At 45.8% G+C, this 17,493-nt stretch overlaps 1 protein-coding gene across 2 annotated transcripts in view; it reads left to right on the top strand.

Moving 5' to 3' along the window:
* RAB22A (RAB22A, member RAS oncogene family) overlaps positions 1-17,493 on the top strand; it is a 52,706-nt gene that overhangs the window by 22,386 nt on the left and 12,827 nt on the right. For both annotated transcript variants that reach the window (XM_060122756.1, XM_060122757.1), the window contains one exon: positions 8,906-8,987. In XM_060122756.1, coding sequence (XP_059978739.1) covers positions 8,906-8,987 — 82 coding nt within the window. The remainder of the gene's footprint in view (positions 1-8,905; positions 8,988-17,493) is intronic.

Here is a 17,493-nt window from a genome sequence, read left to right as displayed (position 1 = left end):
ACAGAAAAAAGTGTGATTTATCCAAAAGAAGTCAGAAAAGGAGGAGCAGAGAAACAAACAAATGCCAAAACGAGAAGCTTAAAACCAGTCATGGAAATAATTACATTGAATGTCAATTTTCTTATTTCTAGCATTCACATATTTTATAGACTCCACAGGACATTGTGCATTTCTACATACACTATATTGAGGTCAATAAATATGGTCTCTGTGACAGTTTTACTGTTTTTACAGTCTTGGTGCTTTTTTTCCCTTATATTATTGACTCAATCCTCCAATACAGTGTCGAATACAAGTGGTGAGAGTGGACATCCTTGCCTTGTCATAAGGCATGGCTGACATTAAAGCATAACAGCCAAAATGCTGGTGAGAATGTGGAGCAGCTAGAACGGGATACATTTCTGAGGGGAGTAGGAAATAGTGTGACTGCTTCGGAGGACTGTGCTCTATTTTCGTATTAAGTTAAACGTATATCTAACTTATGACTCAGCACTTCTACCCTTAGGTATTCACCCAAGAGAAATTAAAATATATGTTTAGAGAAAGACTTGTAAAAAAAAAATGCCTTATTCATAATAGCCAAAAGCTTGAAACAACCCAAATATCCCTTGACATAATGATGGGCAAAGTCTGATATATTCATACAATGGAATACCATACAGTAATAAAAGAAGAATTAGCTGTCAAATAATATAGATTCCTTTCAAAAACGTCATTAAATGAAAGATGCCAGACACAAGAGTATATACTTTCTATGAAATCCAAGGACAGTCAAAACTCATCTATGAAGTAGGAGTCAAAAGGTTTTGCCTGGGGTAGGTACAAGACTTAACTAGAAATGGGCAAACTTTCCTTAACTAAGGAAACTTTGGGGGTTATAGAAATGTTCTTTATCTTGTTTGGGGCAGTAGTTACACGAGAATATGAAATGTCAAACCATATGCTTCATTTTATTGTTCGTTAGTTATACTTCGGTAAAATGTACATATATATTTATATATATAAAACGCTTTAAAGCCCTGTGTTATAGGTACTGAAGGTATTCCTAGTTTTCAGATGAGAGAACTGAGGCAAAGAAAGATTAATTGACTTGCCTAGTTGGTGGCAAAACTAATAAACAGAGCTGGGTAGTCTGGCCGAAAAGCCTGCACTCCTAGTGAGAATGCTGTTGTCTCAGATCCTTGCCCAGAAATTTTACTTCTAGGGCTTTATCCTTCAGATAAACTCACAGAAGTTCCAAACAACAAGGTTAGTAACTACACAAGATTAGTCCTTGCAGCGTTGTGGATTAGCAGGGGGCTGATTCTATTGTTTATAGTGTAATCACTTGATATAATATGATGAAGGGGGAAAGGCCAGCTTGAGAAAACTTTATATACTTATATTGGATGACCTCCTAGGTGTAGTGTAGAGTGAAAAAAATCAAAGATACGTACTATATTCTACCATCTGGGTTAATAAATAAAAGAGGATGCAGGGAAAACTGTATGCGTATATGCTTGTATAAACCGCAGGTATATCTGAAAGGAAACCTAAGAAACGGACGAGATAGTTTCCAGGGAGAGGAATTGAATGGCTGGGAGAGAGGGGTGCGAGGGAGACATTTCAGGCCAGTATACCTGTTCTGTACATTCTGGGTCATGAAGCGTACGAGTGTATTACCTATTCCAAAAATTAATGATATAGTAACAATTTGGAAATGACTGAAATAGCTCATCACACACATAGTTGCCACCTTTCTCCAGGATTGTTTCAGGGCCTCCTAGCTCGTTTCCTTCCCTGTTTCCCTTTTGTGTCCCGTTCCCTCCATCTGGTCCAAGCTCTCACGGTGCTTAGTATTCCCCAGGTTTTGTCTAGAAATCCATTTCCACTTCTGCCCTGTAAGGTCCTTAAAAATAGCCATCCGTCTCACTCATCCACGGGTTATTAAGGGCTTGGTATCTGGCAGAAGGACCCCAAAGGCCTGTCGCTTCTAGAATTCAGCTTTCAAACGGGTCTGATAACACTATGCCTTCCTCCCCCCTCAGGGGCTCCTCCCACTTTCAGCCGTCTTTCCCCAAACACCATCCTCCAAATGACTTCACATGGTGCACAGGTGGTCGTTTTAAATTTATATTGTTAAGTATTTTATGGTCTGTTAGAAAAAATAAACTAGTCCATGAATCCTGCTGGATTTTAATTTTACCAATATTATTGCTCAGAGAAGTTTAAGTTAAAAAATAGAATGATTTTTTACAATATTCAGTAGTAAGTAATACAGATGGAACATGGATATGGCAGAAATGGTGACAGTGAGGCCCTGGCCTTCAGGAGATGCTGACATACAGGAAACAGGGCCTCACGCAGAGCAGACACTCATTGGTTTGAAGATGCAGCGTCTCGTTGACCTTCACCACCTGTCTGTCCGCGCCCTGCCTGGAGCCTTTTCTGTGGTTACCTGAATGTGCTGGCCACCCCACCCCACCCAGGCTCACTCTGCAGAACCACTTGGATTCGTCTTGCACGTTCACCATTCTGTGCTTTTGTTCTGCTGTTTCTCTTTATAGAATGTGATCCCCCCCACCTTAGGTCCTGTTGCTGGGCCTCTGCTGGGCAAACTCTCCTGAAGAAGGGTTCAGTGGGGTTCAGCTCCAACTTCAGCTCTTCTCGTGAAGTCCTCCCTAGTGTATTAGTTTCCTATTGCTGCTGTAACAAAATATAGCAAATGTCACTTGCAAGAGCGCAAGTTTATTGTCTTATAGTTCTGGAAGTCAGAAGTCTGAAATCAGTTGCACTGGCTTAAAGTCAGGGTATTGGCAGAGCTGGTTCCCTCCCCCAGAGGCTCTGAGGAGGGAATTGGCTTCCTTGCCTTTTGCAGCTTCTCGGGGCTGCCTTTCTTCCAGCCTCCCATACCTGGCACCGCTGCTCTCCTGGGTGCTTTCTTTTTTTTTCAGTGTAGACAGTCTTTATTAGCAGGTGTTAAGAACGCAAAATAGTAACAAATCCAGAAGGATGGGAAAGGAAGCAGGGCATGGCTCTCCTCCCCTACGTGAGGACCCTGGGAAACCAGGCCAGTGGGGTGGGGCCTTGGCCACTTCGAGCCCAGCACCCGTGCAGGAGAGCGCCTCACAACACAGGGGAAGGGAGCAGCGCCCCGGAAGATGCCTTTCACCCATCTTCAGGGCACATTATCTTGGTCTCCACTTGCATCTTACATAACCTTCTCTGCCTCCAGCTTCTCCTCGTCTCCTTCTAAGGACCCTTGTGATTACATTGGGCCCATCTGATAATCCAGCATCCTCACCCCATTGCAAGATTCTTAACCTAATCGCGTCTGTAAGGCCCCTTTTGCCATGGAAAGTAACTTATTCACAGGTTCTAGGGTTGGGGTGTGGACATCCTCTTGAGGGGTGTTATCCATCCTCCCACACCTGGAGTCAACCCTTCTCCTGGGAACTCAGATGTGGCTTTACCTCTGTGCTCCCGCAACTCTCTGTCCATCCTTCAGTATCTCGTTGAGTATCTGCCTTATAATTATTTGTCATCTGACCAGTCCTCTCCCTGTGAGCCTCCTGGGGGCAGGGGTGGGGTTGCAGCCTTCCTGCCTGCCCAGACTTCCTGCCGGACAGAAGAAGGCATGTGTTTGAGGGAGTCGACCACCCAGTGCACGACGGCCCTGCGGTGCTGCGGTTCCCAGGCCAGGCTCAGGGCCCGGCCGCCTGGTGAGGTTCCCAGCTGTGCCACTCACTTGCTCCGCCCCTCCATGCCTTGTCTGCAAAATGGTGCTGACGAATCGAACCCAACCCAGAGGCTAACAGCAAGGACTAAATGGGGTCACACACGTGAAGGACGAGAAGAGCACCTGACCATCATGGCCACTCAGGGCAGCTAGCTGCATCCCTGTTGTTGTTGATTTTATTGTTTATGTTGTGAAAAGTTTTTCCTTTGTGTAAGTTATTCTTGACAAACTTAGGAAACTTAGGCTACACTCTTTGTTATTAAGTCTAATTGTCTTTAGGTTTAAAGTAATGTTTTCCTTGATTTTAAATATTTTTGCAAAAGTTTTTAGAATGACAAAAATGTAGAAAGTACTAGAGAACTTGCTTAGGGTGATCGTGAACCTGTGGCCTAGCCGTCTCGTGTGCACCCACCGCTCTGGTTCAGGTGGGCAGGGCTGCCTAGACAACAGCCCTGTGCAGAGTGGTACGAAATGGCACGTCAGACCTTAGATCTCTGAGAGATGGTAGAGTTTAAAGATGCATGTGACTGCGGAACCTACATGAGGAGCTGAGGTTCTGGACACTCAAAGCCTTCCTTACAAGGCACCACAGACCATTATGGGGATGGCAGTGTCATTCCAAGGAAAGGGCTTGGAGGTACTGGAGTGTGATGCAGAGCACACCTGTGTTCTGAGAGAGCCGAACAAGCCTACTGCAGTTAGAGGAAAGGCATTTTTAAAACACCTTGTAGCAGGTACTTTCATTGGGAACACGTGCTCCTACCAAAGATCATGACTACTTGGTGCCCATGAAAGTCATATTTTTAGAATGTCATGAAAAATGGAGAGGTATATGAAAGGCATTCTAGCTTTAGGAAATAATGCTAGTAGGGATCTTAGATTTAAAAGGTAATAAGATCTGCGTAGGCAGAGTGAGGAGAGATGGTTTAGCAGTGAAGAATAAGGTTATCAGACAAGTAAATGGCAGGCTGGAAAATAAGAACGTATCGTTTGGATGCAGGAAGCCATCGCCTGCTTTTCAAAAAGCAAGCTACTGAAGTTATCATACCGTCCGCATCACTTAACTTGAACGTTAAAGGAGTGATCCTGGAGGTGGTGTCATGGTGGGAGGGAGAAATTGTAGTGGTCCCGCTCGAAGAGTAGGGTCCAATTTATGAATTTATTTCAGGGGTTGAGGTTCAAATGCAGATTAAATGTAAAATGAAGAACCAGACAGTTCTCTCAGAGTGGATGGAAGTAACAAAGGACAAAGAAGAGTTGCAGACCAGTGTCTGTTCCGTGGAAGGCAGACACCATGTTCTGATTGAGAACTTGGAATTGGGGACTGTTGTGGGAGTGGAGTGGAAATAAGCCCCGTCTTCACCGCATCATGTGTGAGATGGGAATGAAGTGTCTAGATTGTGGAGCTGAGCTGAAGGCGGTCAGATTTAGAAAAGCACTGTCCCCCAAGGATGAAAGCCTAAAGCTGTGGGACAGGATTCACTCTGGTGAGCCGTGCAGGAGGCCTCCTGCCCAGGGCCAGCCAGCACGCAGGGACCACCCGGGAGAGACAGTGGGCATCACCCCCTGCCGTGTTTGGCCCGAGTCAGGGTGTTGTCACTGTGTAGGGGAGGAAATGTCCTTACAGGTGTGAGAAGCCAAGATCTCAGGTTCTCAAAGATCAACAGAGATACCTGTTGCAGTAAAGAGGCGTCACGGGGCTCGGGGAGGAGAGGACAGGGAGGCATGGTGGTCACGCCACAGCCACCTGAGCTGAGACCCGGCGGTTGGGGAGGCACTCCTGCTTCAGCCGTGAGTGCCACAGCCTCTTCCTTAGCATGGCTCTGGAAGTCTGGGCGACGGAGGGACACGGGAGTCGGTCACTGCTCAAGACGCCTGGCTGTCTCCCAGTGCCTGTTGGCTGGCCTGGAGGTGAGAGCTGGCGGCCAAGCAGCAGCAGGTCGTGAGGACTTCCCTGGGCGTGGTCAGCCCTGCTGGTGGCACCCACCCCCACCCCCAGAGGCCACCCCCCTGGCTCAAGAGCCCCCAAGGCTCCTCTGATCTCAGCTCTCTGTGCTCCAGAAGCACTTCTCACTTTATGCTTTGGGGAGTGCTTGGCCGAGACTCCCTGGAGCTGTGGGCGTCATGGAAGGCGAAGTGGCTTATGGCACATGGTAAATGCTTTGTCAGAATTCCAGGATAGCAAGGAGGGAGATGAGGAAGATACGCCTATTACAGGGAAAGACGTACAACAAGGTCCCTACCTTCGTGGCGCTTACATTTCTCATGGGTGAGTTAGGCATTGAACAGGTAAATTTAAAAATAGATAAGGCAGATATCATACAGACCTTGTAGCAGATGCCCTGAAGACAAATGGGATGATGTGTGTGTTGCAGGGTGAAGTTGGGGTGCAAAGCTGCCTGGCTTGGGTGGACCACACAGATTTTTGTGATTGTTGGCAGCTGAGCTAAGACCTAAAACCTGAGGAGCATTTGGCCAGGGAGGAAAGCATTCAAGGAAAAGGAACAGTCATCATGAAGGTAGAAACAGAGCAATTGGGAGGATTTGAGTCTGGGAGGAGGAGACCAGTTCGATGACTGCAGTGGCCCAGGCAGGGTGTGCTGGGATCATGATGAGAGCAGTGATGACGGGTGAATCAAAGACAAGACATCTCTGACTCAGCAGAGGCAGAAAAGTGGAAATCATAGCTGGTGTGAATGGAAATGTGTTTATTCTCAAGTTGGGATGGTTGATGGGGGAACATGTGGGGAAACTTTGGGCTTATAACCTCTGTCTTCTCTGAGAAGGCCGAAACAAGCTGTTGCCCAGGAAAGAGGGGTCTCGGGCAGTGGTTGGGAGCTGGAAAAAAGTCGTAGGAGTGTGGGACCGTTGCTATGTGGAATGAGAGGCCTGGGTGGGTTCAGCTGAAGTAGGACAGTCTTCACACCGGTCCTCACAGCTCTGTGACTTTCTTCCAGCAAGGCAGCCACCCCACCTCTCTGCAGAGGAATCAGGGAGAGAGGCTTTTCCAGGTAGTTGAGACAGAAGGACAGGCAAGGTTCCTAAAGAACTGGCATGGTATGGCGAGCGATGCTGGCGATAAAAGGACGAGAGGCCAACAGATGTGTAGATCCACGGAGACCTAAGCAGAGAGCTTTGGACACGACAGGACCTCAGTGCAGACGGGAAGGAGTTGTCTTGAGAGCGACCATGGGGGAGAGGTGGAAGGATGGCCGTGGGTCGCAGACAGGAAGTTAGGGTTAATCCTTTTAGATCCCCGCATTACATTGCAGCTGCCATTTTGTCTTTTCTCCTCCTGTCTGAGTAATGAATCTGTGCTTTCATTACAAGGGAAACGGTTGGCAGGTTGGTTGGATTTCAGTGAATTCAGATTTGATAATGAAACGTTTCCTTTTAATTGTTGTATATATCTTTCTCAGCTTTTTCTCTACTTAAAACATATTTCTCTCTTGTTCTTCTCTTGTTCTTCTCTTGTTGGATGTGTTGGATGCAGTGGCTCTGTTAACAGGTGTCTGTTGTCACTCTTACAGCTAACACCACAGCCATAATTGATGGAGAGTTGAGTTGCATGCTCTTAGGACTAATTGCAGAGTCTAAACTAAAACATTTCCTGCAGCTGCCTTTAAATAACAATAATAACAATAGTAATAATATTTTGTATAGGGATAATACTTTACAATTTGCAAAGCGCTTCCACATACATCATATCATTTAATCTTCACAATAAATAAGGCTTTTTGAATGCTTAGATCTTTCCTAAGTGAGAAATCATGGTGCATATCTTGATTTAATCATGCTGAGTTGCCAGAAGTTCCTGGCATGATAAGCATTTATTGAGCACCTCCTGTGCCCAAAGCACTTTACTGAGGGCAGCACGGGGTAGACGCCCCTTAAGGAGGCACCAAGGAGCCGCGGCCCAATAAATGTGACCTTGCTTCCCGCCTCACTCCCCCTTCCTCATCACAGCCACTGCTTTGGTGGCTGCTTGCTAAACCATAAATTTATATAAATATTACTAGGAATTCATTGTATCAGAGTTTAAGTTTTTAAACCTAGGATTCTGATACTTATCTAAGCTCAGTAATACTTCAGAACGTCATTCTATCGATTTCAGCTTGAACTTTCTTGAAAATTATGTATCTGTAACTTGAATCTCAAGGATATTTCAGATCCAGCACATTTGAAAATGTCTAGCCATCGAGTTGGTTGTCTGATTAGGATGATTAGGCTATGACTCCAAGAGTACAACTTGACCCTCGGCCCCAGAAGGCTTATTCAGTGGGAAGGAAGACATAATCATCTCTGGGTTCTTGAGCCAGACTCGGATGCACTGAGGAGACTGGGAGAGAAAGGGCTTCCCAGGAGGGAGCTTCCTGGGTGAGATGGGGAGGAGAGGGTAGCATTGGAGCCGAGCACAGGCCCAGGGCAGGACTTCTGAACCTTTAGCCAGGAGCCCCTAGAGGGTCCAGGCGTGTGTTCTGGGCCACCACAGCCCCTCACAGATTCTCCAGAAAGCATGAGACACCCCCAGCCCCTGCCTTCACGGGCCTCTGGGCAGAGTGGCACCTCACAGAGAGCACATCAGCATTCCTTTCCCCATGGAGGGCTGGGGCGGCCCCTGAGGCCTGATGTGGCCCATCAGGACCACCCAGGGACTGCTTTGTTGCTGAAGCACAGAGGTACCAGCTGTCTTCCTGCTTCTTGTTTGGCATCTTAGTTTTATTAACTCTAGTGTTACACTAGCTCTGTATGTGGTCATGTGGTTTAGGAATGGGTGAGGACAGACCTAAATGGCCTAATGCTTATAAGCACACTGATTTCCTGGACACAGTTTTTTTTACAAAAGTTTTCCCACGGTGCCATCTTTTTAAAGAACAGCTTCTGTGTATTACAAGGGAGGCTAATATCTGGATTATCAAATTATCTCTTGGTTCTTTTGATATGGAGCTCAGGCAGCCACAAGCCAAAGAACCCTTCCTTTGTGTTGGGCAGATATGCCTGACACTTTATTTTGACACAGAATGTGCAGCCAGCATCTGAGCAGCTCGTAAATACTCCAGAGAGGACCCCGATTAGCATGTAGTGTGGAGCAGGAGTTTGAACGTGAAGTCTAGGTGGTGGTTCCCACTGGGGCTGGCGACGCGCTCTAAATAATTGTGTTCTGATCATTTAGGTCTCTCTTTACAGGGCATCTTTTATGACCAAGACCGTCCAGTACCAGAATGAGCTGCATAAATTCCTAATCTGGGATACGGCTGGACAAGAACGAGTAAGTCACTCTTTAATTCGCTATGTGTTTTTCTGAGGCCCAAATTAAAGCTCCAACAGAACCGCCGGTTCCTGTCATTTCACGTCGCTCACCTCGCTTCTCTGCGCTGGAGACAAGTCTTTCCAGTTGCGGGGGCCAGCCTTTCTCTTTTCAGTTGGAACCACAGAGTCCACCGATGGAGAAAGTGATATGGGCACTGAGGACATTTTTATACTTTTTAGTGTCTTCAATTAAACGCTGAGTAACAGGTCTGATAAAACCCTGCTCAGAGTATTGTGTGTAATTTGGGCTCCATCCTCTAGCAAAGATATAAAAGAATTAATGGTAGAAAGGGAGAGTTAAGCACATCTCATTTATAGTCGCCTTTTAAAAGCTAAGGAGGGAACTTTACAGCATATAAAGTTTGAGATTTAAGTGAAATGGATGAGCTAACACAGTGCCGTGCGATAGGTGCTTAATAAACGCCGGATGATGAAGTTGTCCAGGGTGGTCGTCTGCCTCAGGAAGGGCCTGGACCAGAGCTGGGGCCGGGAGCGCGGCATCACCGTGCAGAATGGCATTTGGCAAAGCCCGCCCAAATCGGACGGGGTGGGAAGGTGGGGAGGGGACCAGACGCTGCTGCCACCTCATTTCCCCTCTGGGCCCGGAGTCTCATTTCCCTGTTGAGGTGTGTCTGGCAGCTACCCCATTATTCAGCTGCTGTTTACTTTTGTTTTCAAACAGTATTATCAAAACAAGAACATGTGATGGATACACAGTGCTACGTTAAGCTCTTATAGAAGAAGTAATCAGGAGACATAGTCTGTCCTCACAGTCTTATCTGAGACGTCATAGATACCGCAAACGGTATAAAACCTGACAAGAATCATCACAGACACGTGGAGGAAAACCCAACAAACCATTACTGTTGTCCTAGACGTAGACAGCATACATTTTGTACAGATTTAATGTCTAAAGTTTGCTCTGTTTGGTTTCTTCTGTTTTTTTAATGCTGGATATCACACCTTGTGTCCATTTCCTCATCTTAGATGCATCTGCTAAGTCTCCGGTCCCCGCTGCTCCTATGTTGTTTGGGCTGTGCGTCTCCAGTGGGGATAGGCTTTTGCTAACCGTCACTCTGCTGTCCTTCAGAAGGGCTGCTTGCCACACAGTGTTCCTGAATATAACCATTGCCACAGCCCTGGCATCTAGCCTATTAGCCACGAACTCGTGGCTCTTCGTACAAGTAATATATGTGCCCTTTCACTGAATCCCAAGTTTCGGTTACCCCCTCCCATATATTTGATGACACAGCGAAACCCTCATTATAAAGCACATGCTATGATATAGATTCCATTATGCTTTGAATCAGAGCCCGTCCTGGTAGACATGGTGATATGTAACATCTTTCCAGAACATAAAAAAAGAACAACACAAGGGTTTATGCGTCTCTCTTACTGCTACCATAAAAGCAGGATTCTGTGAAGTTTTGTAATTAGCTGGTCTGCATGCCTCTCGTTTCCCCATTTCTAATTGATTCTGCACCAAGAGTAGTTGCCCTGAGATGCAAATCTGCCTCACCCCTACCTGGAGCTAGATCACTGAACCATCCAGGGGCTCGCGCAGGGAATGTAGGTGAGCCCAGTGGGCCCGGAAGGCCCGCCCATCAGAGCGCCGCGCCGAGGAGACCCTCAGGAGAGGGGTGCCTGCAGTGAGCCCTCGCGCCAGCTGGTTGTTGCCGGATCACAGGGTTTAAGAAGAGCGAAGCGTCTGACAGCTCATCACAGGCTGCTTGAAACGCTGTGAGGATCCTCCAGGGCGCATGCGTGAGCTTGTCCTTCCCGCTTGTCCTGGGCACGGCCTTTAGGGCCCGGACCGTGCCAACCTCGGCCTGACTCTCCACCTTCACCTCCTTCCACCAGTTCACCCTCCAAGACCAAACTGCATAGGCTTCTGCAGTGCGCCAGGCCAGTCCACACCCTCATACCCATGGCTTGCCGTTCCCTCTGCTCAGAATACCCTCCCTCCCACCGTTAGCCTAGAGAGCGCCATGCTCAGCCTTCAGAGCTCGCGTCTCATGTCGCCCAGGGAGCTTTCCTCACCACCCCTGCAGTCCTCAGGTGGCCACGTGCCCGCTGTGCTCAGGCGTGAACGCGGAGGCTCTCCTTGACCCCCTCCCCGTCAGCCTGCCACGTCGGCGAGACCGCATGTCCCGACGGCTCCGGCTTCTCAATGCACCTCAGATCCGCTCGGTTCTCCCTGTCTCCACTGCCAGCTCTCTGCTCTGCACCACCTTTAACTCTCACCTGAGAATTCCTTTCACCTTTGAACTGGTCTTCCTGCCTACCCCCTTCCCAGCCCCACTTAGTACCTTATCCTCCCACTTACTGCCCTTCAGTGACTGCCCACTGCCCCTCTCCTGGGAGCCACGCCCTGCCCACTGGCCTGCACAGCCCTGCATGGCCTGTTCCACCTGTTCTCCAGGGCCCTCCCGGTCCGTCCACGCTCTCACCTGCTGAGCTCCAGCCCGCTGCCTCCGCTCAGTTCCTCAGACTCTCCAGAACCAGGCCTTCACACACGCTGTTTCTCATACTGGAAATCTCTCTTCCCTCTACTCGGAGCCTGGCCAGCTGGCTCCTTACCAGCCTTTTCGTCTCAAGTTCAGTGTCACACCGTCACAGTTTTCCCTAACCCCTCTGCACCTAAGCATGACCCCAGCTCATTCTCCGTCACTGTCCTTTATTCATTTCCCTCAGGACCCTCATTCCAAGTTGTAATTAGATACCTGTCTACACACTCTTCCTGACAGGCTGTCCCCACAGACTGTAAACTGTGAGAGCCGGGACCACGGGGTCGTATTCCCAGGGCCCAGCACAGAGCCTGACCTGGGGTTGACGCTCAGATATTGGGAGGACCAGTTAGCAGCTGAACTCTTTAGTGTATCTCTTCGGATCCTGAACAGTCTTTGCGATTGCCCACATCCGTGGGATTGTCCCCCGGTTCCTTACTTGTTTATCTTCTGTAAGACTGTGAGCTCCTTGGGGGCAGGGACCGTCCTCATGTCTGTGCGCTCAGCCCCTGGCACACAGTATTGATGCCAGTGGATTTAGATCAGTTGATTGTCAGCCCTACTTTGGCACAGGTAAGGAGGAATAGATCCTCTGCCTAGTTTCACCATGTGAGTATTGCATGCCTCAAATTATACACTTCCGATATTTGCATATTTATTATTCAGCTCTCTGTAGTAATGACATTTATTATGGAACCAAAAGTCATCGTAAAATGGCACCCCTTTATGATGAACTGACCATTCAAACATCCTCCCCACTTAACCCTCGCGTTTTCACAGATGGGTCATCTTTCTGATGGTCCAGTGACAGTTGGTTGCAAAGTAATTTCATTAAGTCAATGAAAGTGATTTTGGAGCACTTCGCAGATGTCATGCAAAGCCATGGACGGTGAGGGGTTTGTTCCATTAAGTGAGGAGAGCACTGCTGATCAGAATGATGACATAAGTGCTTCAGAAGGTAATGATTTGTGTATCAGAAGGTTGAGAGGCCTGGGGAAAACTGTTGGAGTCCTCAAATATCTTGTAAAAATTCCTTTTTTATGATAGGACTAGGAAGGGCGAACATGAAATGAAAGATAGATACCATATTGGGCCAGCATATGGTGTTGTCAAAGGAATCAGTCAAGTTACCATCAACTCTGACTCAGCGTTCATTCAGGAAACTAGCTCCTGGTTGCAATAATGAACCTAAGTTTTTTCTAATATCAGATAAAATGAAACTCGTTTTCATAATTTTTTTTCTCAAGATAGAGCCTTTGTCAAACCTTTTCATTCCTATTTGCTATCCTAAATGAATTCGTTTTAAGTGATCTTTTCCCACCAATCACCCTTCACTAACAGGGACTCCTGCAGAAGCATGGAGACAGACCCAGCCCCTGCTCAGACATGCACCTCAAGTCCATATCAGAAATGCACCGTAACTGTAGCAGCAGCATTTCAATTACTTGCCATCTGTCTGTGATCATGTAAAAGAAAGCTTCTAACCAAAGTCTAATAGACACTGCATCCAGTCCTTGAAGGTTTATGTCCCTGAATCTTACTGTGGTTTCTCCTAATGGCTGTTTCTAGAGGGCAGAGCACCAGGAAGACAGGGACTCATCCACTGTCACAGGAGCCACATAAGAGTTGTTCTCGTGTCTGAAATCAGGAAAACGTGTAGTGGCGTAATACCTAGAGCCAGGGTCCACACTGTGGCCCACAGGCCAAATGCAGCTCGCTTCCCGCTTTATCAGAGCACAGCCGTGCTTATTTGTTTACGTATTGTCTATGGCTACTTCCACGCTTCCGCTTCCGTAATGGAGCTGAGGAGTTGCGACAGAGATCATATGACCCACAAGGCCCAAATGTTTACTGCCTAGCCCCTTCCAGAAAAAGTTTGCCAACCCCTGATCTAGAGCCAGATTGGGAGCAGAGCTGTGCGGACGTCCCTTTAGTCTCTTTTTAAGCTGCCGCCTTCTTTCTTTACACCAAAAGGACATGGAAAGAGTTTCAGTGTCAGTGATGGTAGAGTGGCTTGTAACAGACTAACCCTCCCACAGAGAACTATTATGTATAAACTCTGGACAGAACATTAAACAACTCTCTGAAGGTACTGCCAAGCAACCAGATGCAGTCTGGGGACTGAAAAGGGAACGACATTGAGTGAGACTCACATTTTCATGGCTTTTCCCCAGAGGGCGCTCCCCAGACCATGCAGCACAGGGTAGCTAGGACTCCCGCAGAAAGGCTGTCTTTTTAGCTTGCAGTATTTGAGGACAGAGTTTAAGGTTGCTAGAGCAGCTGGGAAAGAAGGAGGCAAATCCCAGAAAAGATGGATCCAACAAGGAGGGAAGCCCCCAAAATCTGCTTGTAAATTCCCTTCAAGGCTTTGCTTAACCCCCAGATTGTGACTGCACAGGGGCGACACTGAGAGACCCAACAGAAGCCAACAGCTGGAGGAGTGACAAGACAGAGCAGAGATTCAGCTGCTGCTCATCACAGGAAAGTCCAGTCCTGCCCTGTTCGAGGGAGTTGATAAACACGTTGGGCTTCCCTTGAAACTTCTGAAGGGCCATGTCTTAAGAGTAGAGACCCAAGTAGACCCACCCTAACCATGTGTAAAACCAATCTCAGGGTGATTAGCCAGTGTTTTAACACTCTTCAGAGAAGATAATGGAAACCAGATGGTTTGGAAATGTTCAGAGATTTAAAGGAAAAGTAGTCTTTTTTTTTTTTTTTTTTTTTTAGGAAAAGTAGTCATAATCTACTTAACTACAGATGGGGAATCTTACACAGAATGGCAACTAATAATCAGACGGAAATGCTAAAACTGAAAACTGTAGTATTTAAGATGAAAAGTCCACTGGGTAAGTGACAAAACAAAAGAACAAAGAGTGGAAGAATAGGAACATAGTCTTAGTACCATAGGGACAAATTCAAACAATCTAACATATGTGTAACTTGAGACCCAGAAGTTGTAAAAAGAGGGGAAGGAGACAGAAAGAAAAGATATTTTGAGAAATAATGGCTGAAAATTTCCCAAATTTTGTGGAATATATCAACTCACAAATCCAAAAGTTTAGCAGACTCATAGGTACAAAGAAAACCACATCTAGTTCCATCATAATCAAACTGCTGAAAACCAAAGTTAAAGAGACAGATCTTGAAAGCAGCCAGAGATAATAGTATAGACACATTATGTGCGGGACACAACAGTATGAATGAGGGCCAGCTTCCCACGGAGTCAGTGGAGGCCAGGAGACAGTGGAGCAGTGTATCTTTAAAGTGCCAAAATTATCTTTAAAATATGAAGTCAAAGTCATGACACTGTTAGAAGAAGAAAAACAGAGAGGATTTAGCAGCAGCGGTCCCAGAATGGTTCTCGGGCTAGAGGAAATGACACTAGATGGTAACTCAGATCCATAGGAAGAAATAATAACCACTAGAAACAGTAAATATAAAAATCTGTCTTTTTTCTTATTTAAGAGACGACTGGCTATTTAATGCAAAAATTATAATATTGGATTGTGTGGGTCATCACATAGCTTTAAAATATTTGACAGTAGCACAAAGGACAGTGGGATAAAACAAATCTTGCAAGGTTCTGATCTTTTACATGAGGTGGTGCTTTTTTTTTTTTTTTTTTTTTTTTGCGGTACGCGGGCCTCTCACCACTGTGGCCTCTCCCGTTGCGGAGCACAGGCTCCGGACGCGCAGGCTCAGCGGCCATGGCTCACGAGCCCAGCCGCTCCGCGGCATGTGGGATCTTCCCGGACCGGGGCACGAACCTGCGTCCCCTGCATCGGCAGGCGGACTCTCAACCACTGCGCCACCAGGGAAGCCCGAGGTGGTGCATTTTAAACTCTACGTCAACTGTGAGGAATGTATATTGTAGTTACAAGAGCAGCCACTTAAAAAGTAATACAGGAAGGTATAACTGAAAAGTCAATGGACAAATTAATAAGTTAAAATTGAATACTAAAAAATAGTTAATGCAAAAGAAGGGAAGAAAGGAAGAACAGGGTTTTCTTTTTTTTAATGGAACAAATATAAAGCAAACAGCAAATGGTAGACCTAATATTAGTAAAAACCAAATATATCGGTAAGTACATTAAATGTAAAGGAACTAAACATTCCACTTAAAAGGCAGAGGTTGTCAGATTGGATCAAAAGTCAGGATCTAACAATGTGCTGGTTATAAAAGGATTCCCTTAAATGTAAACCCAGAGATTGCTTGAAAATAAGAGAATGGAAGAGGATATTCTATGCGGATCTTAAGCAAGAGAAAACCATTGTGGTTATATCAATATCAATAAAATAGACTTGGATATTCAAGGATAAAGAAGGGGCGTGAAAAGAAGAGCATTAGGGAACTTTCCATGTTGATACAAACGTTTTATATCTCAGTGGGATGGTGTTTACGTGGTTGTACACATACACATTTGTTGTTTTACCAAAACTTAAGACCTTTTATCAAACTTAAGATCTTTGCACTTCTCTAAATGAATTTTACCTTACAAATTTAAATGCAAAAAACAAAGAAAACAAAGCCAAAAAACCAACAATCTTGTAAAGCATGTTGCCAGAATAACGCATCAAAAATGAAAGCTAATATCGTTGCCTTTGCTCCTGTGACTCTCACCGCATGAAAGACAGTCCAGAATCTTTTCTACCTAATAATCTGGTTTCCTTAAAGTTGCTTACAGGTTTTATTATTAGTGGTTTTTTTTCTTCTCTAAAACTTAACATATTATATTGGAAGTTATCCGGCTTTGACCCCAGCAGCAGGGATCTTTCGCACTGAGACTAGTAAAACTTCACATGGATGGTCATCTGGGTTTGGCATTTAGTTTGACCTCCTCCTGCACCTAAACAGTTCTTATTCCCTTATTCCCCACTTCTTTCTGCCTTACTACAGTGTGCCAGGCACCTGGCCCAGAGATAAAATGGGGTACTAAACAGACATGCTCTCTTCCTCATGGAGTCTACAGTCATAATTTTACTTTCATTTATAAAACTCAAATTAGCATGAAAGTTTAAAAGCCAAAGTTTAAGTCATTGGTTAAGAAGTTGTGGAGTCTGTAATTCTGTATATGGAATGTATTCAGATGCTCACTTCTGACGACAGTTCCTACCTGTGTTTTGCGGGGAAGCCACAGAACAGAGACCCAGAGGGGAGTCCAGTGGTATCTCTCACATCATATGTAGGGATCAGGTTTCAAAGTCAGGGTGTAAGACAAAGGTCAAGCGTAGATAAGAGTCTTGTCTTTCAACACTGGCATCACATTCACTGAGCAAGGTTCTCACACAGATGCCCAGGAACCAGGGTTGACTGGAGAGAGAGCTTCCCATTTTCCATCTCACACTCTATCACGAGAAATGGCCCACTAAATCAGCCTCGCTGTTTAAATTGTTATTATTCTCCCTTTCCTTCTCTTCCCTCCCTATTGTATTGGGGCAGGGAGGTGATTGGTGGGAAGGAGCCCTGCACACAGAGTTAAATTCATGTAAATGAAATGAGATATGTACCTGCATTTGGGAACTGCCACATGTGTGGAAGTTACCAAAAAAGCGAGTTACAGGCTCATCCAAGTGGTGAATGTAAATGTGTGCTCATCTCTGTAGCACAATCAGCATTTAGATTACAGCGTTATCTTTTCAACACCCAAATGCAGCCACTTCTCTGGAGAACTATTTACAGCATTATTTTTATCTCTTTGATAGTTTGGGAAGCCAACGTTTAAAGGACTATTGAACAAATGAATTTGGGAATTATAACATTGAGTTCAATTAAAAAGCCTTTTTAGCTGAAACAATTGTTTATAGCACCATATTTAATTCCTATAAAAATGTATTCTAAACTACCTTCTGAGAGGCATTTCAGTGTTACATTAAAAGGTTTTGCCTTTGGTAATTACTGGTTCATTTGCTTTAAAACATCATGTCATCTTCTTTGGATTAAGAGAAGGATTACCTTTT

Source organism: Lagenorhynchus albirostris, chromosome 15 (assembly GCF_949774975.1).
Source record: "Lagenorhynchus albirostris chromosome 15, mLagAlb1.1, whole genome shotgun sequence".
Classification (NCBI taxonomy): Eukaryota; Metazoa; Chordata; class Mammalia; order Artiodactyla; family Delphinidae; genus Lagenorhynchus; species Lagenorhynchus albirostris.
The sequence above is the reverse complement of the archived record's forward strand: the minus strand, read 5'-3'. Positions and strand labels throughout refer to the sequence as shown.